This window comes from Betta splendens, chromosome 6, assembly GCF_900634795.4.
Source record: "Betta splendens chromosome 6, fBetSpl5.4, whole genome shotgun sequence".
In the NCBI taxonomy this organism is placed as follows: Eukaryota; Metazoa; Chordata; class Actinopteri; order Anabantiformes; family Osphronemidae; genus Betta; species Betta splendens.
In genome coordinates this window covers 13767057-13794579 of record NC_040886.2, presented here as the reverse complement: position 1 = coordinate 13794579, position 27523 = coordinate 13767057, and the positions used below count along the sequence as shown (strand labels likewise).

At 40.8% G+C, this 27523-nt stretch overlaps 5 protein-coding genes across 8 annotated transcripts; 2 read left to right on the top strand and 3 right to left on the bottom strand.

The window, feature by feature from the left end:
- Positions 1-103: 103 nt before the first annotated feature.
- On the top strand, positions 104-7426 carry LOC114857164 (ubiquitin-conjugating enzyme E2 Q2-like). Of its 2 annotated transcripts, none has more exons than XM_029153353.3 (13): positions 104-572; positions 2326-2430; positions 2615-2737; positions 2820-2876; positions 2980-3126; positions 3750-3834; positions 3933-3993; positions 4084-4174; positions 4260-4318; positions 4581-4629; positions 4739-4834; positions 5150-5216; positions 5297-7426. In XM_029153353.3, the coding sequence occupies exons 1-13, from the start codon at positions 414-416 to the stop codon at positions 5326-5328; spliced, it is 1131 nt and encodes a 376-aa protein (XP_029009186.1). In that variant the 5' UTR covers positions 104-413; the 3' UTR covers positions 5329-7426. The 2 variants fall into 2 exon arrangements, with proteins under 2 accessions (XP_029009186.1, XP_029009185.1); XM_029153352.3 differs by having other exon boundaries at positions 111-572; positions 2977-3126.
- A 195-nt stretch (positions 7427-7621) lies between these two features.
- On the bottom strand, positions 7622-12746 carry scamp5a (secretory carrier membrane protein 5a). The gene is made up of 7 exons (XM_029153354.2): positions 12535-12746; positions 11778-11852; positions 11522-11641; positions 10732-10888; positions 10544-10645; positions 9992-10109; positions 7622-9869 (listed from the first exon to the last, which is right to left on the bottom strand). Exons 2-7 carry the CDS (start codon positions 11782-11784, stop codon positions 9720-9722), a joined length of 654 nt encoding a protein of 217 aa, XP_029009187.1. The 5' UTR covers positions 11785-11852; positions 12535-12746; the 3' UTR covers positions 7622-9719.
- A 916-nt stretch (positions 12747-13662) lies between these two features.
- parp16 (poly (ADP-ribose) polymerase family, member 16) lies at positions 13663-18553 on the top strand. The gene is made up of 7 exons (XM_029154693.2): positions 13663-13805; positions 14970-15166; positions 15478-15615; positions 15698-15904; positions 16037-16208; positions 16303-16447; positions 16633-18553. The coding sequence occupies exons 2-7, from the start codon at positions 14978-14980 to the stop codon at positions 16766-16768; spliced, it is 987 nt and encodes a 328-aa protein (XP_029010526.1). The 5' UTR covers positions 13663-13805; positions 14970-14977; the 3' UTR covers positions 16769-18553.
- Positions 18554-18564: 11 nt separating this feature from the next.
- si:ch73-330k17.3 (IGFBP domain-containing protein) lies at positions 18565-20478 on the bottom strand. Its single transcript, XM_029154694.3, has 4 exons — positions 19834-20478; positions 19050-19137; positions 18779-18971; positions 18565-18703 (listed from the first exon to the last, which is right to left on the bottom strand). The coding sequence occupies exons 1-4, from the start codon at positions 20162-20164 to the stop codon at positions 18644-18646; spliced, it is 672 nt and encodes a 223-aa protein (XP_029010527.1). The 5' UTR covers positions 20165-20478; the 3' UTR covers positions 18565-18643.
- Positions 20479-20812: 334 nt separating this feature from the next.
- Positions 20813-27245, bottom strand: ctdspl2a (CTD (carboxy-terminal domain, RNA polymerase II, polypeptide A) small phosphatase like 2a). Of its 3 annotated transcripts, none has more exons than XM_029153963.3 (13): positions 26599-27245; positions 25106-25317; positions 24883-25018; positions 24658-24804; positions 24344-24571; positions 23980-24073; positions 23474-23585; positions 23295-23381; positions 23135-23197; positions 22974-23053; positions 22490-22616; positions 22276-22371; positions 20813-21968 (listed from the first exon to the last, which is right to left on the bottom strand). In XM_029153963.3, the coding sequence occupies exons 2-13, from the start codon at positions 25292-25294 to the stop codon at positions 21903-21905; spliced, it is 1425 nt and encodes a 474-aa protein (XP_029009796.1). In that variant the 5' UTR covers positions 25295-25317; positions 26599-27245; the 3' UTR covers positions 20813-21902. The 3 variants fall into 3 exon arrangements, with proteins under 3 accessions (XP_029009796.1, XP_029009795.1, XP_029009797.1); XM_029153962.3 differs by having other exon boundaries at positions 25106-25320; positions 26599-27244; XM_029153964.3 differs by lacking the exon at positions 26599-27245 and adding an exon at positions 25539-25559 and having other exon boundaries at positions 25106-25320.
- Between the last annotated feature and the right edge of the window lie 278 nt (positions 27246-27523).

Here is a 27523-nt window from a genome sequence, read left to right as displayed (position 1 = left end):
AGTTTGACAAAAACCACCAGAGTGAGTGAAACACTGAGTAACTGGTATCGGGTTTTTTTTGTAAACACTGTCCAATCGGCTGTGTCTGTATAACACAAATACATGATGTATGTGTGACATGTTTTCTTTATTTATTTATTCCAATGATGACGGGAGCAGCAGGGTTCTAGTGGAATGTGGCACTACAGAAACCCCAGTCATGTAATAAATCTAAAATAATGGAAGGTGAGATTACCAGTGTGAGTGAGTGATGGGCCGGAGCGTTGACAGGCTCCTCCACAAACCAACACTCGGCCCTTTGTTGTTGTTCTCACGCTATCGTGCGAGATCCGTGGACCCGACTCGACTGCGCGGTCGCATTCCGCCCCGACTTCCCCTCCGCCAGCGGCCTGGTGCTTTGAGATGAGCAGAAGATGTCGGTGTCGGGGCTGAAGGCCGAACTGAAGTTTCTGGAGTCAATCTTCGACCCGAACCACGAGCGATTCAGAATAATAGACTGGAAACCCGACGAACTCAGCTGTCAGTTCAACGTAACCGGGGAGAAGCTGCTGATCATTCACTGCAACATCACGGTGAGTCCAGGCCGGCGCTGCGCACAAGCTAACAGCCTCTGTCTATCGACTGAAGCCCGATCGCTCCGCAGGTTCCGTGTTTACAAATTAACTACCAGCGAAGTGTCCGCAGTCGGTACCGTTTCGGGTTCAGACGCCAGGGTTCGGGTAACCAGTGGCCTTGAGTGGAATAAACACAGTCCCTTAGTGAAATTGACTTTGATGAATGTACGGTAAGACGTCGATTATTGCCGACGCTGCCGTAGCTCATGCTAGCGGTAAACTGAAAGTAACGCTAGCTCCTGTTAGCCAAAATAACTGCGTTACTGTGGGCGCTACTGCGGCTGCTAACTTTCTAATATTGGAGCCGCGACGACTTGAAACTTCCTATCATTTTATATCATTATAGATGGACTTTAACAACAGCCTGGTTGTTTCTTCAACTCAATTTCACGCAGCGCGGCCGCTGTAGTTCACATTTTAAATGAAGGCTAAGTAACTTGGAGGCGGTTCGATGGAATGCGTTTCCACTGTTAAGTGTTTTCGCCCAGTAATTAGACCGATCCCTCCATCGAACCTAAGCTGCGGCGTTTAAAAAATCTGTCGGACAGTGAAACACTTAAAGCGTGTAATGTTGATTCTGACCAGTTTATTTCCAGCATTAGGCGTTTTCATGTAGTTTATGTGAAGCACAGAGGCCCGGGAGTTTGATTCATTTCACCACCTTCAGCTTAAATCGATTTCATCACTGGCGTCTCAGATGTTTCAACTTATATAAAACACACAGAGTCTGTGATTTCACTGTTGCCATGACGCCGGTATTGTTCAGGTGGCACATATTATTGTGTCGCCTTCCTGATGCTTTGACCACATCCTCTCTCTAAGCAGAAACATCTCAGGCATGCACTTCCAGTCAAGCGCAGTTTCTGCGTGTTCAGGGCTGGTTTAACTCTTTCAGTAGCCACGCATTGTTTAGACTCCAGCCAAGTGTCTGCATAGGACTTAAATCAGCGTGGCAGAGATGCATGAGTGCATCCCACTAGATGATGAGCAGTGAGTAAGGTGGAGGCTGCCCCCTAATCCTGCCCCTGGGTTCCCTCAGTGAGTGAGAGCGTCTAAATATAGCTTCAAATGTAGAGTTTGTGTCATAACGGTTGATCATTTTCAAATTTATGGTAAATATGTACTCACGAGGTCACAAAGCTGTGGTTTTATGAATGTTACAGAATGTAGACATTAAAAATGTCCCCACAGGCTTCAATGTGAAAACCTGCAAATGAACAAAGAAAATCCAACACACACACACACACACACACACACACACACACACACACACACACACACACACACACACACACACACACACACACAAACTGCCAAGTAAGAGAATAAATAGAAATCAAGGTACTACCAGAAAATGACCTAGTTTGGTATCATGATTATAGTCCAACATATGAAGCCATAAATGTGTGTTGACTAGTGTTGACTAAAGGTTCCCCCAGATGCTTGTCGTGTATGTTGGAGATATTCTTACAGCTGGCAGTAACCGAGTCATTTCTTTCTCATTGGATAACGGTATGCAGTGCTTTCTAAACTATGAAGGTTTATGTGGATATTATTTCCGTGGACAATGGTTTGGTTTGATAAAAGCCGTGGTGCTTTCTTTTAAGTGTGAAGGTACACTCTGCAGACGATGAAGCGGCCGTCTACACAGTCTAACGCAGCCAGGCGTGACAGGATAAATTTCCATGTCCCATTGTTGACTCTGTTGCAGGAATCCTATCCCTCAACGCCCCCAATATGGTTTGTTGACTCTGATGATCCTAGTCTGGCTGAAGTGTTGGAGCGTTTAGAGGATGTGAGAAAAGGCAGCACATTGGTAAGTCAGCTGATATCAGTGTGTTCACATCCACATATGTAGTTATGTTAAGTTAACCGCTGGCTATGTCAAATAATGTTGAAATTTATCAGAAGGGCAAATCTCATTCCTTAAGTTTCTCTGCGCTGCATCAACAGCGGTTTTATACTCACACACACTTGTGCTGTGTTGATTTTACTCACAGCTTCTTCAGCAGTTAAAGCGCCTCATTTGTGACCTCTGTCGGCTTTATAACCTGCCACAACATCCAGATGTAGAAATGCTCGACCAGCCTCTACCTGCTGGCCCAATAACCCAGGAGCGAAAGGTGAGCATGGACAAAATCTCCCAGTTTATTGTCCTTTGGTCATTTTGTTTACGCCTGTTACATTGTTATCACCTCTCTGCAGCACGGGCCCCCAGACGAGGTGACATCTGAGGAGGAAGAGGAGGAAGAAATGGGAGAGGTGTCAAAGCATTTCTTACAGTTTGATGGAAGAATATTGTTTCTTAACAGTCCAGTTTGTATACATCCTGTTTCTAAACATATGTAATTTGCTGTGGCAGCAGGACATTGACCTGGACCAAGACCTCGACCATTATGACATGAAGGAGGAGCCAGTCGATGGAAAAAAGTCTGAAGATGATGGGATAGAAAAAGAAAATCTGGCCATTTTGGAGAAGATTCGTAAAAACCAGAGACAGGATCATTTGAATGTAAGTGTTCACCAATAACATGCTTTTCTACAGTTTGGCCACTTGTGGAGAATTAAAGGTTTTTTTCTCCTCTGTATTCTTACTAAAATTAGCCTCAAGCTAATCCATATTTACAGCAAAAAATCGGTGGCCTGTCCCTGTATATAAGTATATATGTAAGTATAAATGCAGTGTCACTTGGTACAGAAACATGAACGATACTTGGACAACATCATGGTTAAATAGTGTTTCATTAAATCTTATTTTCATCAAGTCAGAAACATCTGGATTTCAAAGTATTTAGAGCTTTGTGATTCTGGGGGATTAAACAGATGTAGACAGCATCAGCTACTGTAGCATTATAGTCTAGTCGTCTGACTAAAATGTTTTTTTTTCTAATCACCATGTTCACACCAACACCAGCCCTGTGTCAAATCGTAGACTCATTGTTCATTTAACACAATGTGTCTGCTGTAACAGAGGGTTCCCGCAAGAGAACCACGCTTGGCTTTCCAGCAAAACGTTAAGTTGTACACAGCAACGCAGCTGAACATCCTCCAGCGATGCAGGGCTGCGTTTAGTCAGAGGAAGATGCAAATCATGCAGATTCAGATTCCATGATTGTCTGTGATTTTCTGTTTTAGGGTGCAGTCTCTGGCTCAGTTCAAGCCTCAGACCGCTTAATGAAGGAACTCAGGGAGATCTACAGATCACAGAGTTACAAGACAGGTGATGCCTGTGACACATTTCTGTAAATAGGAGAATGTTTTGTTTTAAAATCTGTTATGAGCAGATTGAATAGAGGTTGTTGTTTGCTCATTTTGCAGGTATTTATTCAGTCGAACTAGTCAGTGACAGTCTTTATGAATGGCATGTCAAGTTAAGGACGTAAGTTCTGACATCCACATGCTTTTATTCATTTCCAGCTTTCTCTTTGCTGCGTTCTATTAACTTGGACCTGTCTGTCTGTTAACACAGGGTAGACCCAGATAGTCCTTTGCATAGTGACTTGCAGGTCTTAAAAGAAAAGGAAGGTGTGGACTATATTCTGCTCAATTTCTCTTATAAAGTAAGTGGTGTAATGACATTTATTCTCTGTGGTCACTTATTCTCTCATGACTCATTCTCTCACTTTGTTCTTCTTCTGACAACAGGATAATTTTCCTTTTGACCCACCTTTTGTACGGGTTGTCTCGCCTGTGCTCTCTGGAGGGTAAGTGTGCAGTGATCTTCTCCTGCCCAGTTTATGGAATAAAGTCTATACTGAGTGGGACTTTATGCACATTTAATGGAATCATTTTCATATATAAATAGAATGCCATAAATTACCTATTTTGTGAAATTAAACTCCCACAAGTTATTGTGACGCACAGTGAATTTGCAGAAAGTCACGTCGACGCTTCCTTGATTAAATGAACTTGCATACCTCAGATTGTTGCTCAAGCTTGTTTTTAATGCTACTTTTTTGTTTTCAGTTATGTTTTAGGAGGAGGGGCCTTGTGCATGGAGCTTCTCACAAAGCAGGTTTGTTTGCTGTATATGCTTTTAAAATATCATACAGTACAACATCATTTTTTTAGTTGTCTCAAACATCCAAAACTGGACTAAAGGGTTTTGTGTTTTGACTTTTAAGGGCTGGAGCAGTGCCTATTCCATAGAGTCTGTTATTATGCAGATAAATGCAACTCTGGTAAAAGGAAAAGCCAGAGTGCAGTTTGGAGCCAATAAGGTAACTGGTGCCATTACTCAGATCTCGGTGTGATCAGCATGAAGTCAGAAGTGTTTATGGGCCACAGTAGTCTGGCTGTGAGAGGGAGAAATGAAATGAGGTCAAGCTTATGAATTTGGATAACTGAGCACCCTTTGTCCCTCATTATTGACATTTGCCCTGTTGAACACAGTTGTGCACATGATAAAATGTACCAACAGATGACATGTGGAGGAAAGAAACATATTTTGTGGGGGTGGTGTTTGAGTTGCTGTTACAGTTCCTGCTTAAGCTGCTAATGTGTAAAGACTCTAACAATATTTGGGTTCTTCCTAGAACCAGTACAATCTTGCAAGAGCACAACAGTCATACAAATCCCTTGTTCAGATTCATGAAAAGAACGGTGAGTACCTCTTTCTGGTGGCTGCTCATGAGTCAGACCTGTTTGGATCTTTTAATGGGGCTTTTGTTGTGTCGCTACAGGCTGGTACACACCACCCAAAGAGGACGGATAAGGAGCTACCGCCACTATGCACTGGGAACATGTCTTTGAGTCAAAGAACCCTCATTTTTTGGACTATTTTCCTCCCTGTGACTTACTGGGATTAAATCATCTTTTTCGTGGAAACCATCTCATGGCTCATCTGTCAAGTGTTCCTTCGCCTCGCTCCGGAAAAAAGCCTGTCTTCTGGTGTCACTCTGCTTCTCCGCTCCGCTGTGTTTCTAGGGGGGGTGATGTGACGGTATCACTAGTCCAGTTTTCATTTGTCCCTTAAAATTGTTCTCCTTTCACCTGAGGGGAACTGTTTAGCTGCTTTGTCAGTTACACCTTTTTAAATGGGCAATTTAAATACTGATCCTGAAGCCCTCAAAGTAGCAGCTCACCGCCCCTGTTTTAATGAGATTTCTGTCTTTACACACATTAACTGGTACATAAATGCATTATTGTTTTAGAAATATCATTTGGCAGTTGTTTTTATTATTTGAGTATCCTAGACAATAAAGATTTTATATTTTGGAAGCGTATCTTTAAATTCAGATAAACTACCAGTTATTCTCTTTCCTTTTATGATGTGTGAAGAATATCAGACCCGGCCGAATCAACAAGCCGCAATGTTGCTGAACTAAGATCAGCTGCTGCTGATAAAATACACCATTTATTATTATTTAGGCAGCCAACAGATTAGAAATCTGCCCAGATCTGCATATTATGTATTTTGGAAATGTGATACATATTTATTTCTGAAGGAAATGATTAGTTGAGCATTTTGGACTTTGTAACAGACCTGACGTTGAAGCTGTGCAGCTCCTTTTGCCTTATTTCTGTTAACACAACGACCCTGCAAGTGCTGAGCTAGACTCTTTACCTTTGAGTATCGCAGTGGAGGCCGACAGCTGGTTTGATGCTAAGTCTCAGGTTGTGTGCGCAGAAGTGACAGCAGGAGCCTCGTCTGAACTGCTGTAAGATTGTTGGATGCAATTGCAGTCACTTGGTTTAGCAGAACTGTGCTGGAATGAGCCTTGGAGGGGAATTCAGAGAAGGCTATGTCGTGTTTTTTTGTATTGGTTTTGCATCTTTCTGCCCAGTTCCGCAGCGCATTCATCCCATTCCCCGGCATACACTGATTGTAGTCGTCTCCCCAAGCGAGGCCGTTCCCCGTCACGTGGCGTTCCGAGAAGCTCGATCCATCCCCTCTCCGCTACGTCAGCAGATAATGTTGGTGTCTGCTGGGCTTCCTTTGCCACCACATTGTTGTGTGATCAGAACCCACCCTGAAACATAGAGTACCTGTATGAACCTGTATATTTAAACTTTAACCTTGCAATATGATGTAGTACACTGAGTACTGCTGTTGCCCATAGACACACACTGTATCAATCTGTTGGCTCTTTTGCAGTTTAATTGTTAACACTGTCTGCAAAAGTATTTTTTGAATGGCAACTCAGGTAACAAACTATACTTTGGAAGGGAATCTGCATCCATTGGTTTTGAGTTGTTTTCTTGAATTGAATGACCACCCCAGCTACTGGCTCATTAGCTTTGGCCTCTCAAGTAGTGAGTTAGTGTGTGATCTCTGAATATTCCTGATAAACGTGTTTGCACAGCTGGCAACAATGTGCCTGGAGACCTCCATTAGAGCAGCGAACACATCATGAGCATAATAGTCTCAAGTCAGATTAAAGTGTTTGCTCTCCTCTCAACGAACCACTCTACGAACCATTCTGCTTTATCTGAGGGTGGAGGATTTACCAGGTGTCATCAACAAACTATGTTCTCAGAGGCAGCACAGTATAGATGCAGCATACACTATACGAGTACAGCGTCTCTGCCCCAGACTCAAACCTCTGCCTGGAGGCAAGTTCGGGTTCATTTGACTTTAGAAGTCATGCTGTGGTGATGAGACTTGCACGTTTCTCAAACTGGACTGTGTGTTTTCAAAGTTGATCTCAGCTGTCGGTTCACCTTCCGGCACCAACAACCCGGTGATAAAATCTGGAAGTCTGGCACCACTGGCTGACTTTGAGTTTTCATTTTACATTTGAGGAAATTTTGACCATGTACAGTAATTTGTAAACTTGCATCAAGTTTATGAATAAAGAATTTTACTATTACATTTGTTGTTGTTGTTCTTTTAGAAAATCATGAAGACATTCTTGACAGAGTCATGTCTCCCCCCTGGGTCCTGTGGTATTTCTGATAATTGGCAGGACAGTATTTTAAACTTAACTTCTGCACCAGCAGCAGAGAAACGTTCAGATTGATGCATGCAGTGAACTTGTGCGAGAATTCATCATTAAAACCCAAGATGCAACAAGAACTGTTTAATATCTATTAGGATAAGACCAAATAATACAAAAGTAATACACAAAGTTGTATTTTGTATTCCTCATTAACTTCACTCATGAGACACAGTCTCTTCAAACGACTCACTCACTGACGAAGATCATGTTCCTACTGAATGTGTTAATCCATGGCTAATATTTACCTCAAGTAATTGTGTATTTATATTTACTTACCATATAGTACATGATTATACATATCAAACATACAATACATGTGGGAATATGTAGGAAAATGGCTCAGAAGCTTTGATACAGCGTTATGAAATCCACTAAAGTCCCTGCAACACATTAATTACACAGCATTAATTTGTCACACGCTGTGTTGTATTTACAGCTCTTCTGACCGATTAGTCACTACTTACAGAGAAAAGGTGCTTGTGTTTGTCTTTGTGCATAACTTCACACCTAATTTATGAATCTGATCAGCTAAACTTTGTGCATTGACTAAGAGACGATGAGCGTGAGCCGTAGTTTCCAGGGTTCTGTTGAGTAACTACTGTGTGTGCATCTGCTGGTGACAATTATAAAACCGCACTAGTGTTCTCCAGCTCTATGCATCATATTCTGGTCTATATTTGACACCTGCACACTAGCGCCCACGTCTAATAGAATTTAATATTTTGTTAATAATGCTCCACCATAATTTATAATTTGTATTGTATTCCAAAATTAAAAAAATAAAAAAAAACATTTGTCTGTTCTCCACAGCCATGGAACGACACAGCGACCACCTGCATCACCCTCAGGCACACGCCATCCAGATACACAAAAAAATACAAAAAACAACAACCCAAAAGTAAAACAACAAACATCATATTGAATAACACATCAACACAATCAGACAGGACGACTCACGGGTTCTGAAGTAACAGGCATTCAGGTACACATCTTCACATAGGTTTCAAGTCTAACACTGTTTTACTGGAATAACCATCTATTGAATCTTGAAGTTTTCAAAGAAGACATGAGGCAAAAAAACCTTTTCACGCGACTCTGACTGAACACACCAGGCCTCACAAGGGCTACACACACATATTCCTTCAGTTTCACTTCATAAAGAAATAATTGTCTTGTCCTTTATATAAATATCATTGTACACCTAGTCATGGAATAACATCAAGCGCCACAAAATGACAGACTAAGGCCTGAAATCCACAGCTTCAGAGTAAGTAGCCATTTAAGCATTTACATGTAGGGGGTTAGTGGGTAAACATCCATCACTTCATACGACGCTATGAGCACCTACAACAATGATTATTAACACTTACCACATGTTCAACCTCCCAGTGTTTTGAATTTCTTTCACTTTTTAAGCTGAACATCGTTGATTTGGAATGTCGTATCCAAAATACTGCATGTGCTTCACGTTAACATGTTTTAACATACGGTTAGCGAAGACCAAAGGTACATGGAGAGTTCAAAACCAGCTGTTGCGTATTTCCTGAGAATGTAAAACATAGTGGAACAAACTGAAGGTTGTCGTCAGTAGAAGAGAGAAAAACAACCAGGTCACCAAACCATGGACTGAAAAATGTTGTCTCTAGGATTCAAATTCCAAGTAAATATCTTCTGGCTCGTTTATTCTTATTTCATTTGAATTTTGATTTTACGCGTATAGTGAGCCAAGGAGCAGTTTTGCTTGGTGACCCTCTCGCCTCAAAGCTAAATAAGACGAACTCTAACATTATGGCTGTTACAGTATCTAAAAGCACATTAAAGGTCGAGGCAGAGAAGCAGAAGAACCCTGTGCTGAACATAGAATCTGATGAAGCTGGTTTTAGCTATAACACACACGGATGAGCTGAAACTGAGCAGAGAGAAAAAGTAAAAAAGCAAGTTTTTATATCTAGTAACGAATGACAACTCATTAAAGGATGCTTCATTTCTCTACGATGTTCTGTTTGAAATCAACATGTGAAGTGTTGCAATGAAGGGCACCTAATTCTGAAATGTGTTCTTAATTGATCCCTTTTGGCCTGTCCCACGCGGCAGCCCGCTCCCCTCCTCTGTCCTACATCGGGCCGTCGTGGCTGCGTGTGGGAGCTGATGGGTATCGGTTCTGCTACATCGCTCCATGCGCGGCCTCCATGGCGGCCTGCTGGGCGGCCTGCTGGGCGGCCTGCTGGACGTGGGGGTTCTTCCAGGCCCCGGTGGTCCACTCCTCCTGGGCCTTACCCAGACTGCCCCCGCTGCCACGGTAGAAGTTATGAACCTGCGAAAGGTTCACGGTGATGATGAGCGCTTCGTAGAAAAAAACTCTTTGTTATTATACTGTGTGCGACGACAGCAGTATGACTGTCACTGTATGTTTTTTTATGTGTTGAAGCGCCTCACCTTTGATAGAGCGATGAAGGAGAGCACGGCCACTGCAGTAAACATGATGGTGGGAATCAGCATCACCACAGCTGAGCCAATGTTGGTGCTGAAGAAGGTGATCGTAGCCAACCAGCCGCTGATTGGGAAAAAAACAAGGGCTGGCATCATTGCACCTCAGGCATAATTAGTACATTAGCAGCTGTGTGTGATTAGTGGCTGAAACTCGTTACTGGTTTTGTGACAGGATTAAGCTGTAAATGTGACAGTTTCTTTAGTTCTTGTTTATACATTCAGCAGAAACGTAGCTTTATTCTTTTATAGTCATGTTAGTGCCCCTCTGTTACAATACAGTCGACGTCTCTGTCTTATTTCAGTCTACATCAGCTGCTAGTTGCTAACTGGGACTGCTGATTGTGTTTCAAAGGTAAGAAATCACTGAAACGCTTGCCGCTGCAGTCAAACTGATGACGATGAGTAAAGCAATTAACCTGGGATTTAGGAGCTTTCTATTATACAGGACTCTTTCTTTGGTATCTGCACTGGAATTGTTTATCCACCTAAAGCTCTTACCACACTCCCCAACCTGGAATTCCAACAGTCTGGATAATGCTGATCACCACCTGGGCCATGAAGACGAAGAAGAAAGCCATGAAGTTGAAAGAGCTGTCGGTCCTGCACAGAGAGGAAACCCAGCGTCAGAGACAATGGGGTTGAAGAGGGAACCAGCAGCAGAGGCGCTCAGAGTGGACCCAGCTTACTTGAAGGCTTTGTAGATGGGCCTGAACCAGCACACATAGGAGCACGGCGTGAAGAGGATGAGCCACAGGAAGGCCATGCCAAAGTTGGTCGCTCCGCCACCTCCACACATCCACGCCAGGCAGCCAATCAGATTAACGGCCAGCGTGGCGCTATTCACTGTCAACATCGCAGACGACAAGCGAAGATGACCACAACAAGAAAGGCTGCGGATGAAGGTGTCTCTGGTGAACGGTCCACAGGCAGCATGACTCACGCTTCCCCAACTCTGAATCACTATGAATCTCAGCATCTACAGAGTTAAACTACACAGTTCAGTTCTGTGTCAAGCTACAATAACATAAACAGTTTCTACCTTGCAAATAGCAAACGTGTGATTTCAGATTGCACAACCTGCTGTATGTGATGAAAATAACACTATTATAAATATTACCATTATGACTATTACTAGGGCTGCATCTAATTATTCTGCATGTATTTTCTTGATTATCAAAAGAGTTGATTGATCTATGTAAAGGCAACAAATAGAAGTGATCAATCCAGTGATTAATCATTTGTGTTGTAGAATAAAGCAAATAGAAAATTCATCAGAAGATTTTGAGCAATATTTGAATAGAGAAATTATATCTGACGGTTCTGTCGGTCAGTCTGATGGAAAAGCTTCACTGTGTCTCATGTTTAGCTCTCATAATATTAAGGGTAAAAGACAGAGACGCAGACTTATCCTTTGGTAGAATATGTAGCACATGTAGCTACTGCTCTGCACAGACTCAAACGGCATGGTTCACTCACAGATCCACAAGTAGTACAGCCTTTTGCACATGGTGCGACGCTGGTCCGGGATCTCGTTGAAGTCTTGGTAAAAACACGGCTTCAGGGGGATGAACCGCGGCAAAGGGGGGAAGTTGTTTTCTAGGACACAAAGACACAGTTCACCACAGCTGCCCACACACTAAATCCACACCACCTCAGGCCAAGACAACCGCACTAATGATTAGGATTCACCTTTTTACTTCTACTTCATGTCTATTCATAAAAAAGTGCCTACCTGCCATGATGACTGCTCAGGATTCTTCCTCCTCTTGTAAACAGGTGCACAGCCTTCAAGCCTTCAAAACCAAACCTGCAAATAAAACACACTGAGTGCAAACTACCACCATTAAAGGCAACTGGCCATAATCCTCCACAGGCCTGTGTCGGCACAGATAAACGTGTTTGTGAGCTCACACTAGCTGTGTGATGCTCGCTGTGGGAAACTGTGGGGCCTTGTCGCCCTGCCTGAAATGCACTCATACCATGGGCGGATAATGGGCGCGTTACAGCACAACAGAGTTTACATATGGCACTAGAGGGGGTTTGTGTAGCTCGGAAGCGTCACAACACCAACAATCAACCACCATTCACAATATTTGACTGTCTATAAGTCAAAATTCAATGTATTTAATGCTGGGCGGTAGCGGCACTGAAGGGCATCTTTTTGCCACGTATTGGAGCAATCTCGGTCAAAAAACACTCTAAGCCCAATGAGTTCGCGTATTATCGCAATAAAAGTGTATTAAATGGGCATTTCTTCGGACGGATGGCAGTGATGCTGCAGTCGGAACCGCGCATCGTGATCACGGGCGATGGAGACGCGTCCTTCAGCCTGACACGGTGCATCGGTGCCTCTTCTTCATCCGGACGCCGAGCAAGTCGAAGCCCACGTACTCGCAATAAACCCACAGACTTTAAGCTTTCACTTGAACCGGATAAATCTTTCCCTTCCCTTTTCATATGGAGTTTAATGAATGAAGATGCCGCCTTACCTCCCGTGTAGTCCCACAGTGTCGCTACAATTTTTCCGTTCGTTTAAATACCATCCTATGGGTTATTCTGCATTGAAATTCACTGCATGCAAACAGACAATTCTGGCGCTTGGTGAGATTATTATCTCTCGTTATTCCCCAAATGATGGGTCTGTGAGTAACGGTCACGTGACGTGAGGTCTTTTCTTTACGCACATACCCAGCTGTATCCGCCCGGGCAAACCAGGAGCCAGATAGAAAAAAGGGATTTGTTGCTGACCTGAGTTGGCCAATCACGAAGCAGAAATAGTTGAACAAGACCCGCTCATTCTGACAGCACCCACCGGGCTGAAAAATCAAAGGAGGCTCTCATGATATCATTCTAATGAATATAGGGTAGTTATAGTACTACAGATTTCACGAGAAAAAGTCAGAAGAAGTTAATAGCCAACAACACTGGAGAAAGTTTTATTACCGTTTAAAAATATATATATATTTTCTGTGCATGGTTTAGAATAATAATAAATATTACGTGCATAATATGTACATATAATAAAATTATTATTATTATTATTATTATTATATGTATAATAATTATTATTATTATATGTACAGATAACGCACCCTAAAAAGTGTTGTATATATTTTAATTTGTATTGTGTCAAAGGACTGGATAAATTTAACATAATAAACAACAATTCTAAGATAAGATAAGATAAGATAAGATAAGATAAGATAAGATAAGATAAGATAAGATAAGATAAGATAAGATAAGATAAGTCATACTTTATTGATGCCCTTGAGGAAATAGTTTTCTCTGCATTTAATCCACACATAATAATTCTACATTATAATTTTGCCCACATTTGGTGCTAAATAAAAAAAAAACTGCAGCAATAGTTTAACAAAATTTCCAGAATTTTAGCACGATTTCCAGTCGATCTGTTGCATTAGTTATACCCAGTAATATTAAACAAGCACCTTTCTGGACTTTGTTACAATTTGCCAAATGGTGCTTTCATGTGTCCTCGTAAAACAGTTACTCATTCTTAGGCAAGACAAATAAATGTGGAGAAACAAGAACGCCCAACATGTATTGACATTTTAGTTAATGGTTTAGTCTCCACTTTTATTCATGTATTGAATTGCGCAGCTTATTTTTTTATTACTTTATTTATCTGCCAGATTAGTGTGGAAGATATGAATTGCGGATATTTTCATGACACGTGAATGTAGCAATGCATCAAGCTAGCGTCAACGCTTCCTGCAGTGCTATGAGTTGAAGGCTAAAGGTACGATAAACAACGACATAAAACTAGTGTCTGCCTGGTGACAGGCTTCTGTGCTACTGGGCTGCACCTTTCATACATCTAGGATCCTGCAGTGTTGTATTTATTGGTAGTAACATGACGCAAAGACACGTTAGCTGTTAACTGTTTACTTGTGGCTCAGCTAATGTTAGCTGTTATGCTAGTTAAAACGGTAGCCAACCCAGTACTCGTCTGTGTAACAAGTAAACTAAGTTAAGGCGTTTGTACTTTATTGACTTATTTTATGCATACTTGTACGTTGTTACATTTCAGGGAGAACTAGTTTCACTGTACTGCTCTACACTATCTGACAGCTAGCCAAGTATTTGCTAAGTAAAGCGTTGACGTCGACTTACTAAACAAGTCAGTAGGTTGTAAATGACACGTTTATGGATCAAACTAACTAACAGTTTAGGAACAAAGCGCTAGACACATTAAGGATAAGTAAAAAAGTCAAATTGTTAATGGACAGAAAATACATATAGCTATTACGGTGACAACCTTCTTTATTTTATACACAAGATATGACTGAGCCAGGATCCTAATTGTGACGCTTTTTTTACATTTATATTGCTTTGTTTTTCCAGAATGGGTTTTATAGACAATGTTGAGTTGTCAGTTTGGGTAATTGTTCCACTATTTATATTTTTGAAATAAACAAAATGGCCAGAAAGAATTTTACCGGATTAATCTAGATAATAGCACTTACTCAAAGCCTCTATACTAGATGGGTAGTGTACTTCTTTACCTCAGCCAAAGGTAAGAAAAGTGAACTATGTTTTGTTATAAGGTGGCCTGGTAGCTCAGTTGGTAGAGCCTGGGAAGCACAAGGTCCCAGGTTCAAGCCCACCAGAGCACCAGGTGTGGGAGTAAGACACTTCCCAGTAGCTCCCCAGCGCCCTGAATGGCATGTAACAGATGTCTTACAGACCATGTTAGGTGTAATGCCTACTTTTTGTTTGATAAAATATGTTCTTTTAAATTAAAGGAAGAGAAGGAGAGCAAATAGTGTAGAGTTACACTTATCTTACACTGTAGACTAACCCTGGATCCACTTCTGTTTTTCAGATACATATTGTCATGAGGTGTATGGTGTTAATCTAACTTTTGGCAGTTCAGGCAATATGTTATCTGTTTCCTCTACAGTGCTGGGAATGCAGCCATCGCTTCCACCTGAGACAGTCAGAGAGCTGGTGTGCTCCTGTCTGCACAGAGACCCAGTAGCTGCAGACCTTCGTTGCAGTCTTTTTGTGGCTGCTGCACAGAACTACAAGAGAGACTCTTTGCTCAGGCCCTTTCCTCCTAGATACATAAGTGGTGACAATAAGGACTTTGAGGCGCTGGTAAGAGATTGTGACAGTCAAATCCTTCACAGCTGTACGCTATTACAGTAGTGCAGTGGAGAAGACATACACTTGGTGGCAGTGATGTGCAGTTAAATATACCAGTGTATCAGTAAAACCTGGACTAGAACATTGGAAGGTGATTAGATTAGATTAGATTAGGATAGATAGATAGATAGATAGATAGATAGATAGATAGATAGATAGATAGATAGATAGATAGATAGATAGATAGATAGATGAGACAAAAGTAAAGCAGACAGAAGTGTTGAGAATGTTTTACGTCACAAACAGTATATGTTGTTCTCTAGTTGGCTGATGTGAACTCTTTACCTGGTGTAAGAGAGTTGGTAAGACTACCACTTGGAGAGGGAGATCATCATCTGGCCCTCGCACACTGGATCCTCTCCTCCAAGAGCTTTGCTGTAAAGACATTACAGAAAGATGAGGTAGGTCAGTGTAGATGTGCAGTAATTAAATAACCACACTGTGTTCAGCCATCCTCTGTTTACTCTGCCACATGTTCACCAGTTTTACAAACTTCAAAACTTGATGGAAAATGAAGGGATTTCTGCGCCTGTGCCTGACTTCCTCTTCGAGCTGGACTACTGTGATCAGATGAATGCTAGGTTTGAGAAGACTAGGGCAGGCAGAAATGTCTTCTATGCTTTTCATGGGAGCCGCCTGGAGAACTTCCATTCAATCATTCACAACGGGTTGCACTGTCATCTCAACAAGGTCAGTGCAGCCACTAATGTTTCTTCTCGTAGGCAATATCTATTCATCATTGCAGAAAACATTAAATTATGTAGGGAATAATGATTGTCATGTTACATCACACTTGTTTACTGTGGGTTTTTGTACATGCAGAACTCAGTGTTCGGAGAAGGGACCTACCTCACCAGTGACCTGAGCATGGCTGTCCTCTACAGTCCACATAGCAGCGGCTGGCGAGAAAGTCTGCTGGGGCCACTGCTTAGCTGCGTTGCTCTGTGTGAAGTCATAGATCACCCAGATGTCAAGTGTCAGGTCAAGAAGAAAGGTTCGAACCTTTTAAAATGCATTGGACAAACAAACAAAAATGTGTGTGTTTAAATTCTTCATTTAAACGCTGCCTGTTCTTTTCCCACACTTAGATTCTGAAATCATTGACCGTCAGCGCTCAAGGGCTAAGAACAGTGAAGGAGGGGATGTACCACAGAAATACTTTGTTGTCACCAACAATCAGCTTTTGCGAGTCAAGTATCTCCTTGTGTACTCTCAAAAGAAGAACTTGTCCAGGTAGGAATTTGTGGGGTCACACAAATAATGTGCAACAAGACACACGTGTTCACTAAGAATATTAATAAAGTATGTTAACATTTTGTTAATAACTAATTAAAACACTAACTGTTGCAACGCTAATTAAACCTATGTTTGTTTATTATATATTTATTTATACATTTATTTATACATTTTGTCATCAGACATTCCCGTAGCACGTCCTGGCTTCTCAAACACCACTTTGCACTCATGATGAGTCTCTACCTTCTGCTGCTCATTCTTATTGGTGCCTTCAACTCAACCACCTTCTTGTCCTTCTGGAACAAACTGTTCAGGTGACAACAGGACAGTGCCTTCATCCCCAGACACATGAGGTCTGAGAAGTGATTTATGCACCTTTATGCTGTTTTCTCTTTACAGTGGTTATTTTCTTTCTAACTGAGGTTGGTCTAAGTACAGTTATTGCAGGACAACATATCCTTTTTTTAAAAAAGCCAAGAGGATCCTATCCTATATGTATTCATTCTGTTGCAACAACTGAATGTTTATTTCATCTGTAATTTTCCTGGTTGAGTAAAGGTTCAGGTTTTAAGTTGTTTTAGTTTGGGGTTGACATTTTTACACAGTGAAGGTGTCACAGAGAATTTTTAAATGATAATCAAATACTCTGAAATAATTAACCCAGATCTACTTGAAGTACTGATGTTTTACTTTCTATGGGGGGCTTATATACAGCTTTAATATATTAAACATTTTGGTTATGTTTGTTGAAGGAATGACAGTTAAATGTTTAAGGTGTGTTAAAAACACTAAACTTTATTTGTAATAATTTCACAAATGCTATAACAGAAAAAAGTTGTTCATCCCCCTAAGTTCCTAAAGTAACATTAATAATTTTGGGTTTTGTTTAATTATATTCAGTTTAATTTTTGTATTTCTAGGCTGATTTGAAATCATCCCGTACTTTATGTCTGCCGCTGTTTCTTACCCATAAAAACCCACTTCAAGGTCACTCTTTCATAATAATTTTGTTCCCAGGTTGGTGTTGTATTCAGACGTGCTGCTTCTGACACGGACACATTTATTACAGCTGGCCCACACACAGTCCTTTGTTTTACATTATTTTTATCAGTAAAAAAGTTAAACGGATACATGAGTTGATAACGGCGGCGTCCTTTGGTAGAAGCTCATTTATCATTTTTAATAGATTTCTGAAATGCATCTGCACAAAAAATGGAAAAGAAAAGTTAAAGAATTATTTTTGTTGCAATAGGGTAAAACTACATGACTCGCATGTACATTACGTGCACATTTAAGCCTTTTGGCAACGTTCTATTAATAATTAAGGTTATTTACTTGGTTAAGGTTAATACTTGGTTTCTAGTTCATAATGCATAATACCAGTATAGTTTTGAACTGAAGTTTACAGAAGAAAATGCAGCTTTGTTTTGGTATTAAAACTGATTCTGGCTTGCGAAATCCTTTTAGATAAATGGCTTCTGTTCTTCAGAAAGGCCTCACATGCGAAGGACACAGAACAAACTGCCCTTTGTTGGTCCACTCTTTATTCCCTTTCTGTACACGCTTCATTATTGCTGCCTCATAAACGGCTTGTTATTCAGTAACCATCAACTGAGGGGACAGTGGTGGCAGAGGGGACTCCAGGTGTTTTACGTCAGTGAACCAAGGAAGTGGAGACCTGATCTAATGCTCTGTGGAAGCTGTGGTGTCATTTACTCTATGGTTCATATGTGTAAGCGCACATAAAAAGGAAACCCCATTAGGTGCATTTCATACATCTTTTAAAATTTTCTGGAACATAAAAAGACAGAGCTCCTTCGCTAAAGATGAAAAGCCTGTGAATCACAACAGCTGGACAGTTTAACGCTGCATGCTTCAGCCACGTGTTTCACACCTCACTGGTTCTTCACAGTGCAGATGGACAATGCTGTGGAGCATACTGTGAAAGCACCCTGGTGCTAAACTCAGCATTTAGCCACGTAGCCCCATTCCAGATGTGTGCAACAGGATTAATTTGTCTCAGTCAGGAACACAGGAAGAATGTTTTTATTCAGGTTTATGTTATACAAACTGTGATTTAAGAAATAAAGAATGTTCATGTTACACAGGTTTACAGATAGCTGCCATTTCTTTTTTTTTTTTTTGCTATATGAGCTAATGAAGAGTTCCTCCTCATTTCTTTCCTTACAAGAATCAGCTGGGTGTGTTTTGACAGGCTGGCTCCAAACACACAAAATGCCCCTCAGGGGTGTCCTAAAGAGGGAAAAGAATGAATGGCCAGCCATGTTATACAGTGAACAAGCACAGGACCTTGGTTGTTCCACCTACCTGCAAACCCTGGCACACTGGACTATGAGTGGCTGTCAGGTGTCTGTGCACACACTTCCCAAAGCGTTGCAGACAGGTGGAATCCGAGGGGGTGCAGGTCTGAGGGCATGAAGGCACCTTTAGCAGCAGACAGCTTGAACAGGAGGTGTGCTGGCAGGAGCCCTGGCAGGCGGCCTTCTCCAGAGACGCATATCTGCAGAGCAGCAAAGTCAGACTCCTGTTAAAGATGACTCGTACGAGTCAAGGGAACGTGTAGGAGTCGGTCAGTCACCGGGCAGAGCAGATTTCAGTAGGGTTGGCTCGACAGTATTCCCAGGTGCACTGTGGGCGGCAGTCTTCTGCATCCAGTGGTTCAATCACTGAATGGGAAACAAAATATCATACTGCATTCAGCATATGTCGTATTTACATCCATAGGCTGCAAGCAAAACATGAAAGGGTCTAATCTACTACTACGTCTGATACTGTATCAATAACAGTGACAACTTTTCCCTGTGGAGCGATAAGAGCTATAATTACAACCTAACTGTTGAGGCAGAAACCTTTGAATCAAAGGAAGCCTTGACCACGATATCAGTCTTCAGCTCATAAACTAGATTTACAGCATTGGCATCATTCCTACTATCAAATATAAAGAACATTTCACACTTTACTAGGTCTCAGAAGCAGATGTGTTTTGGTTTTTACTCATTTTACAAATGCACTTTTCTGTTGCTTTACCAATGCAAAATGTTATTTAATCTGTTCAGAAAAGATGATGCGTTGTCATGAACAGCAGTACAATTATGAAAATACCTCCACCCTCACATCCTGCTACAACAAGTGGAATATCTAGTAAGTAGTCAATGAATGTAATATAATATATGGAATAGTAATGTAGATGCTGCTGCATGATGAGTACATTTACATGTTTACTTAGTAATAAAAATCAAGCTGATGTGTCTGTATTATTAACAGTGATAACACATTGGTGCATTTTTAAGTCACTTGCATCATTTCTGATGTCTGATCTCATCTTGTCTGCTTTACACTGAGGATATGAATCATAACCTGACCTGTTCTGCAGATCCCTGTGCGCTCTGCGTCTGGTTTGTTATCTCCTGCGTCCTGGTAAACACACACCAGCCCCTCATCGCACTTTCCCAGGTAGTCCCATGTTCCTCCACAGGTCTCCCCCTCGGTTCTGGCGCAGACGGGGCAGCAGCCGCAGACACCTGTCGTGACGCCACCTTTACACTGGAGCTTCAGCGTCCGCCGGGTGGAGCAGTGTATCTGCTCACAGGGAGGGCAGTGAAGGTCCCGAAGCTGCTGAGCTGTACCGGAGGACGTCTCCTCGGAGCCCAGTGCCCACAGCACAGCACCCAGAAAGAACAGCATCCACATCATTCATCAGCTTAATGTCTGTCTTAGATCACCTGCATCAGCCCAGGGACAACGCCATTTATGAGCCACTACCTCCACCCCTCCCACCAGCAGCCAATAGATGAGGGCAGGGGGTTTCATTTGTCTAAATACACAGGTATTTACCCCACACGTCTTATCTTTACACTATCAACAGTGCGATTTTGTTTTGAAATAATTCTGCTGTCTGAACATTCTTAGATAAGTCTAATGAAGACTGGTCCCCTTTGTGTTAGGAGTCATGTGACCTGCGGAAGGGGCAATTTAGTGAACACCTACAATCAAGTAATGACCTATTTCTTGAAAGAACAAAAGGATTAAGACATCAGCAGGTATGTAACCATAAAAGATGCACTGGACCATTGATAAATTAAATTGAGTATTTTAGGTACAAACATGTTCTGCAACTTTAGATTTCAGGACAATAGAAAACTAAAACAGAATATTCAAACTTAGCTTTGCAGGCAAACAATTTTCACAATCATTATTTAGCTTCTCACTAAATTCATTTACTTCCTACTGTACCACTGTACAGCACCTTTGGGATGAACGTAGTCTGGATGACTAAGAATCTTTACAAACGTCTGTAAACATACTGTAGCTATAACGTATGACCAAGAGGAAGCTCTGGTTCGTATAAAAATGAATTTATTTTCAAGGAAACCATTGAGTAACACTGAATACAACAGGAGTGATCATTCAATAGTCAATAAAACTTGTGACTCCTACATCATAAAGATCCCACATACAAGACCTGGAAAACAAGATTTGAAAGCAAACATGTTGGCAATTTGCTGGTGCTACAATTTCATTTTTTTCTCCCCCACATAACAAATTGAGGTGATACACACCTGTGTAGAAAAGTGACAAGATTTTACATTAACTTACAAAGGGCTGGATGTCAAAGTGCAAGATGCCTGAACCCCACCCGTGACTCCACCACCACCATCCCATCAAGGTGTCACACTCAGAAATGGATTCTCAAATATAAACCTCCAAAATTATTGTTAGGCCGTTATGGCTTTGTATTCAGTTGAGACCCTAGCTTACATTACATAGCTTTAAAATATTATTTCAGAAACATTTTTCTCTCAAAGATACTTTTTTTTTTAAACTGCACCTTTTTATAGACGACTGCATGTAATGGAGTAAAGCATCACAGGTATAATGCAGGCATACAACAGAAAAGCAGCTGTGTCAACACCTTCAAACAAACACACTAACAGTTTGTTTATAAAAGCAACCCAATCAAAGAATACATACTAAAATCGGAAGTGAAAATAAAATGGACTTAAAAACCGTAGAGAAACAAAATATGTACATATATTTACAAGTAAATAGAGTGAATATTATATACAGGTAGGACTGGCCGCTCAAGGTCCATATCATCCAACATTGCATGACTGCATGACATTCAATCCAAAATGGTTCTTAAAAGACAGAACACCTTCCAGGCCTTCTCCAAAGTCGCACTAAAAGGAAGCGAGCAATAAGTAAAGAACCTGCTGCAACAAGCAGCTTTTTGTTCTCAGTCTGGTTCAAGTGAGCAAGTAGAAAACATCCAGGGACTTTTGACTCGGACATAGCTTTTTTTTTTTTGCATGATTTTAAAATAATAATGGCAATGTTTCAATTGCAGAGAGACATCCATTGAATGTATCCTTCTGGCTTCTTTTTTTTTCCAAAGTTGATGATCTTTAACTCCAAGACACACATGACACCTTCAGTCTGGAGGAAGGAGGTCGTGCAAACGATACCGTTCTCGGATGTGCGGTCTGACATCTTCATTCTGCAATAAAAAGCAAAACCGAAATTCAGATGGTCACAGTCACACATGTTCACTTTATCCTATTGAAGTGGATATTAAGTAATTTATTCCTATTAGTGTATATGTAAACATCTTTACAGAACTTGTACGAACAGGTTTTCTCTATGTGTTTTTGTAAACAAACACATATTATATTTAGTTCATGCAACTGCACATGTTCTTAAATCAGGTGCACAACCAAATAGCTTGACATGTTTAAAAAAACAAAAATAAGAAAATAATAATCTTTCAGGACCTTAAAATATCATAAAAAAGGCAAGATACGTACAAGATCCACAAGATTTTCAAGGAAAGGGACAAGCTTTAAAAGCTCATTGTCGTTTCTATCCACAAACCAGCTCTCTATTGGGATTCCATTAGAAAGCTGAAAGATAAAATGGCTGGTATTACTAACAAGCATAAAAACAGTTTAAAAGCTTTATCAATCAATTTAAAAGTAAAATTCATAACCACCAGGACCCGGGTTGCTTGTTGGGGTTTACCTGATAAGCAAAGGCTTGGGGTGAGTTGTCGATTATTATTGTCTTGGCAAGATCTCGACCTAGGATGTTTAGGTCTTTAATATAATTTCCTTGAACACACACACAGTGTTCACGAAATAGACGATGTCTAAAAATACAAAAACATATATTTTTCTCAGTTAAAACATGTTAATTAATAACGTCTACCTCTTATGAAAGAACTGAAAACTGGTTTAATACGTCTTACAGAGCAGAGTGCGACACTTGTTTAAACAAATGATGGACTGAAAACATGGCTGTGTATTGTACAGATGATTAACAGATCAGTTTATGGTGGTGCTTGTTTAAGTGTTGCTGCCTAAAGTGACCAGCAAACTAAAATTAACTTGAAATGTAGCAACAGCAAAAAAGCAAGTAACATCAAGTAGAAAATTTAAAAACAATTATCTGTAGGAATAATGGAAATTATTAAATACACAACCTATTACAAAGTGATTTTACTGACCTGACCAACTGTTTTTTTGGATCAAGGATGTTGAGCAACTTATCAGCATAGACTTTCTTCGAAGCAGTGAAGAGAATAATCTGAAATTATTGTTTTAATTATTAATACAGTCAACAACTGGTAAGATGAACTATTACTGAAGTAAAATAGAGACATCTCACCTCATACTTTTGAGACATGCACTCAAGAAACTCACGGAAATAGGGCCTCAATCGAACATACACCTTGGAATTAAAGGAAGAAAAATATTGTTTAATCACAGTACCAAAACACCTGAAAACCTTCATCTGCAAATAGTGTAAACAGCGAAATGGGCAGTACCTGGTATATTACATCTTGAAAGAGCACAGGGAATGTCAGGGCTGCATCTTCTAGCTCATTCAAACTACAATGAACCAGAGTTTCATCCTTAAGGCAGAATAAGAAAAAACGCAAATTTAATGGCAATAGAAAATACAGTTTTAAACCTTTAAACTAAATGAAAACTGCTGACTATTTACCAGATCCAAGACTAGAGAAAACTCTGGTGTGCTGCGTGTTTTCAGAGGCAGTGCTGGTTTGCGCGTTAACTGCTCTTCTGTCAGTGGAGGCACGTGTTTAATAAAGAAGTACCTTCAAGCAAAAAAAAAAAAAAAAAAAAACATTCATAGACCAAAGAAAGCAAACAAAGATGTGTGTATGATCATACTGTTAATTCTTGGGATCTTCAGAGGTCAAACAGCAACTGAAACACTGTACAGGTCCTAAATCCTGTTACTGTTGCCATCTAGTGGATGTTCACCACTGTGCATCAACTCAGACACACAATGTCACCTTGAATGTTACTTCAAGTCGAAACACACAACACAAACTGCTTGTTGTCAAAGTGGGACCATTTACTTGAAGACATGAAGATTAAAGAATCAGTAATCTGTGAGTCTCTATGCAAAGCTTGTTATTTTTACTCAGCTGTGCAATATTTTCCATAAACAAACAGGAAGTTGAAGTTGAATTTTTTTTAACTTACGGATCAAAAACTTCCCAGTCCTCATCATATGTTGTTTCTGGAGGAACTGAGGGTAATGTGTGTGAGTAATTTCCATCTGGCATACAACCAGGAGCTGATGGAGACAAGAAATGATGACGTTAACATTATATGAGCAGCAGAAAAGTAATGAGGTACTGTCCAGGCAAATGTGTTTTAACAGTCTCATTCTAATTTTATTTTGTTTGTCACTCTGGAAAAAAAGACATGTTCTGCAGTTTACTTTCTATATTATCAAACAAAGCAGCTTCACCATCACTGCTGCTACTAAAAGCTACTTTCTCTATACTGCCAATCTGTTCAAAAGCATCACAAAGTACATCTTCCATATTAATCAGGAATATACCTGTTAATGGGGGCATATCAGTCTCAGTGACAATCTCTCCCTCTTCTATGGTCGTTTCTGAGGAAATTTGAAGCCTTTGTGGCAACATCAGGGCATTGTGACAAGGAGTGATGCCTTCTGTTGATGTCAGAGTGCTGCTCGGCATTTCTTCAGCCTGCTCAATGTCCAGCTGTTTCATGATTTCCTCAGCCTCCATCGCCTGGCCAGGAGAGTCTGAACCAGGAGTGGCTGAATAAAAAAAGCCAAGCGCGATCAGTACAGTTTGGTCACACCTGAGAAGTTAGTCTAAATCTGCTCATGGAAGTTACTGTTACCAGTTTTAGTTGCTGGTGAAAAGAAGTTGAAGACAGGTGAGAAGATGGTTCCAAGAAGGGTAGTGCGAGGTGGGCTGCTTGCTGCCTCGACAGGGGCATCTAATTTACCATTTGGTTTCATGGGTTTACTGTTGCAGGTCATAGTGTCTGAAAAATTACGAAAAGTCTTTAATAACAACAACTACAGCAACGTGTACATTTTATTGTGATCTGGGTCTGCAGTACCTTTGTTCTGACTTTTGCGGCAAACTCTGGAGACTGATTTATTGGAAAGGCCTCTAGTCTGTGGTGTTGAAGTAATGAGATTGCTATCAGAATTGCAATCAATACGACTCCTCTTTGCAGGAATATCCTGATCCACCTGAGACAAAAGACATAGAAAAAAAATTTAGAAAATAGTGTCTGGATATCTACTGTAAAACAGAGCTGAGTTATGATGCAAGCCCACCTTAACTGCATTTCCACGAATAAATTTCTTTATAGTGGAGAAAAGGCCTGTTTCATTCTTCTGCATTTTGCCTCGACCTCTCACTGGTGATGGCGCCACTTCACAGTGTTTCCTTTTGGCCTGGGGCGGGTGGGTTTGACGGCCCGGGTTCGGCTGCTGAGGAGCTTTACGCACTCTCAGCCTCATCATGCTCCAACGTCACATAGAAAAATCTGCTAATAAAAGACACTAACATTTCAAAATACTGACTTAAAGAATTTTGTCCTCCAATATCTAATTAGCAATGCACTATTACTGTAATTCTAATCTTCTTGCTGTGGTGTATAGGTTTATATCAATGTGTGTTTTTGTGTATAAATATGTATTTCCTTTATTATTATCGACACAATTGTTATTCATCTTAAGATGAAAGAGTTTCCTTTGAGGTCTTTACCTCCCAAGACATTCACTGATTGGGACCGCTTCCAATAAAAAACTGATTTTCGTTTATATGTGGGAGTTAAATATTGAGGCTGATAACAACAGTTACTCACAAATCACAGTAATCCATGTAAAACCTGTACTGATTTCCGGTCAAAATACATGCAGACTGTAACGCGAGTATTACTGTTGCTTCAACATAAATACGAGAATCAACACAACAGATCCACCTGTGGTTCCCGCATAACTGTCACGCCGATGTAAGCAACGTTAAGAATACACATTGTCATCTTGTCCAAATGTGACACCGGCCAGTGAAGTGGGCGGTGAACACTAAACATTAAAGCTAGCATTAGCAGGAATGTAAAGACGGTTTTTAAAAATGAATCAGTGTTTGATTTCTGTCCGTGATTTTGTGTGTTCGGTCCAGTGTGTTGTAGCGCCAGATTTATTGCCTTATTTATGGTTACCAAGGCAGACAACAGGACTGCACCGCTGACTCTGGTTATGTAACGTAAACGTCGGGCATCCAGCGTATCACCAACGACGTCAGCTACCGCTAACATTAGCATCTATAGGTATTTACACTAGCACCGATGATGCACGTACAGTCAACGCTAATATGCGAGTGTCGCACACGTGGACTTAAAAGACGATGCAGAAACCGGCGCCTATTAACTATTTAATGCAGTATTCTTCAAACCAGATACTGTCAGTGGGTCCCCTAGCTAACGCTAGCACAACTGTTAGCCTTAAGTTAGCTTTGGAGCAACATGCCCTGATTGCAGCAACAATAAAGACATGACATTATTCTTGTGTTGCCATAGAAAGCCACACATTTTTCCCGCAAACATGTCCATATTAGTCGTCTCAACTATTTATCAATATATCGGTAAACAAAGCTACACAACACCTAGCTATGCTGTTGCTAACGCGTCATTTTGTTCGCTTCCATAACTATTTTCAGCCATTAGACTACGCCCCCTTCGGCGGCTAAACGTTAGCTGCTAGCTAGCATCACTCAGGCCACTTGGGGGACAAACCGTTTTCTGTTGACGCTGTCCGCTACTCACCGACGATCTAGGAAGCTCTTTAAAACCTGCCGCAGCGTTGTCAGCTCTCGGCCGCGACCGTGGCGGCCACCAGTGGGTGTCGAGCCGTGGCGGTTGCTGCCAGCTGTGTCCGTCTCTCGGTAGCTAGTCACACATCAACCATGTCTGCCGACGCCATTTCCCGCCTCAGCACAAACATAACGTTGGCGCTGCGCAGGAGAATGCGACACTCACGCAGGGAACCAACGTGGCGGAGTCGACGGGAAAATGGCTATAGAGCAGCGAGCGGCTGTCACAGCGGCGTCCTGCGAGGAAGCTGAAACAGTGTACAACTTATACCGACAATGGCAGGAATTTGTGTTTGACCCTGATTTAGTGGTCAATTTTTATTTTAGCGAGAGTGGTCAAAAATGCTTTACGGTTTTTAGAGCAATGGTCTTAGCAACATCACTCTGGAAACTACCGCACGGAAAACTGATGATAATAGATTACAATGGACTTTATCAGCGATGTTACTTCTGAAATGCAAATATAAGACTTTTAAGCGCCCAGATTTATAACGAGTCACTGTGATCGTGAGCTACTGTTGTAGTTAAAGCAACATGTGACTGGACTCATCTGAATCTATGTTAATCAAGATGTAGGACATCAATGATGTAAGTAATATTAAATAAGTTAATAATATATATTTATATTTTTACCATAATATTTAATAATAAATTATTTATGTGAATACCGCCAAGTCCAACCAGGTCATTTAGGTTTTCATTGGTCTCATGAATTATTGTTATAATATTGTTGTTACAGCTATACCAGATACTTAAGCATCCACACATCCAATTTATTTATTTGGTATTAACATAGTTAATAGTTATAGTACAGATTATATAAAGTTTGGTTATTATTAATAAAAAACATTATAATAAAAAATCTTTAGTAACAAAAT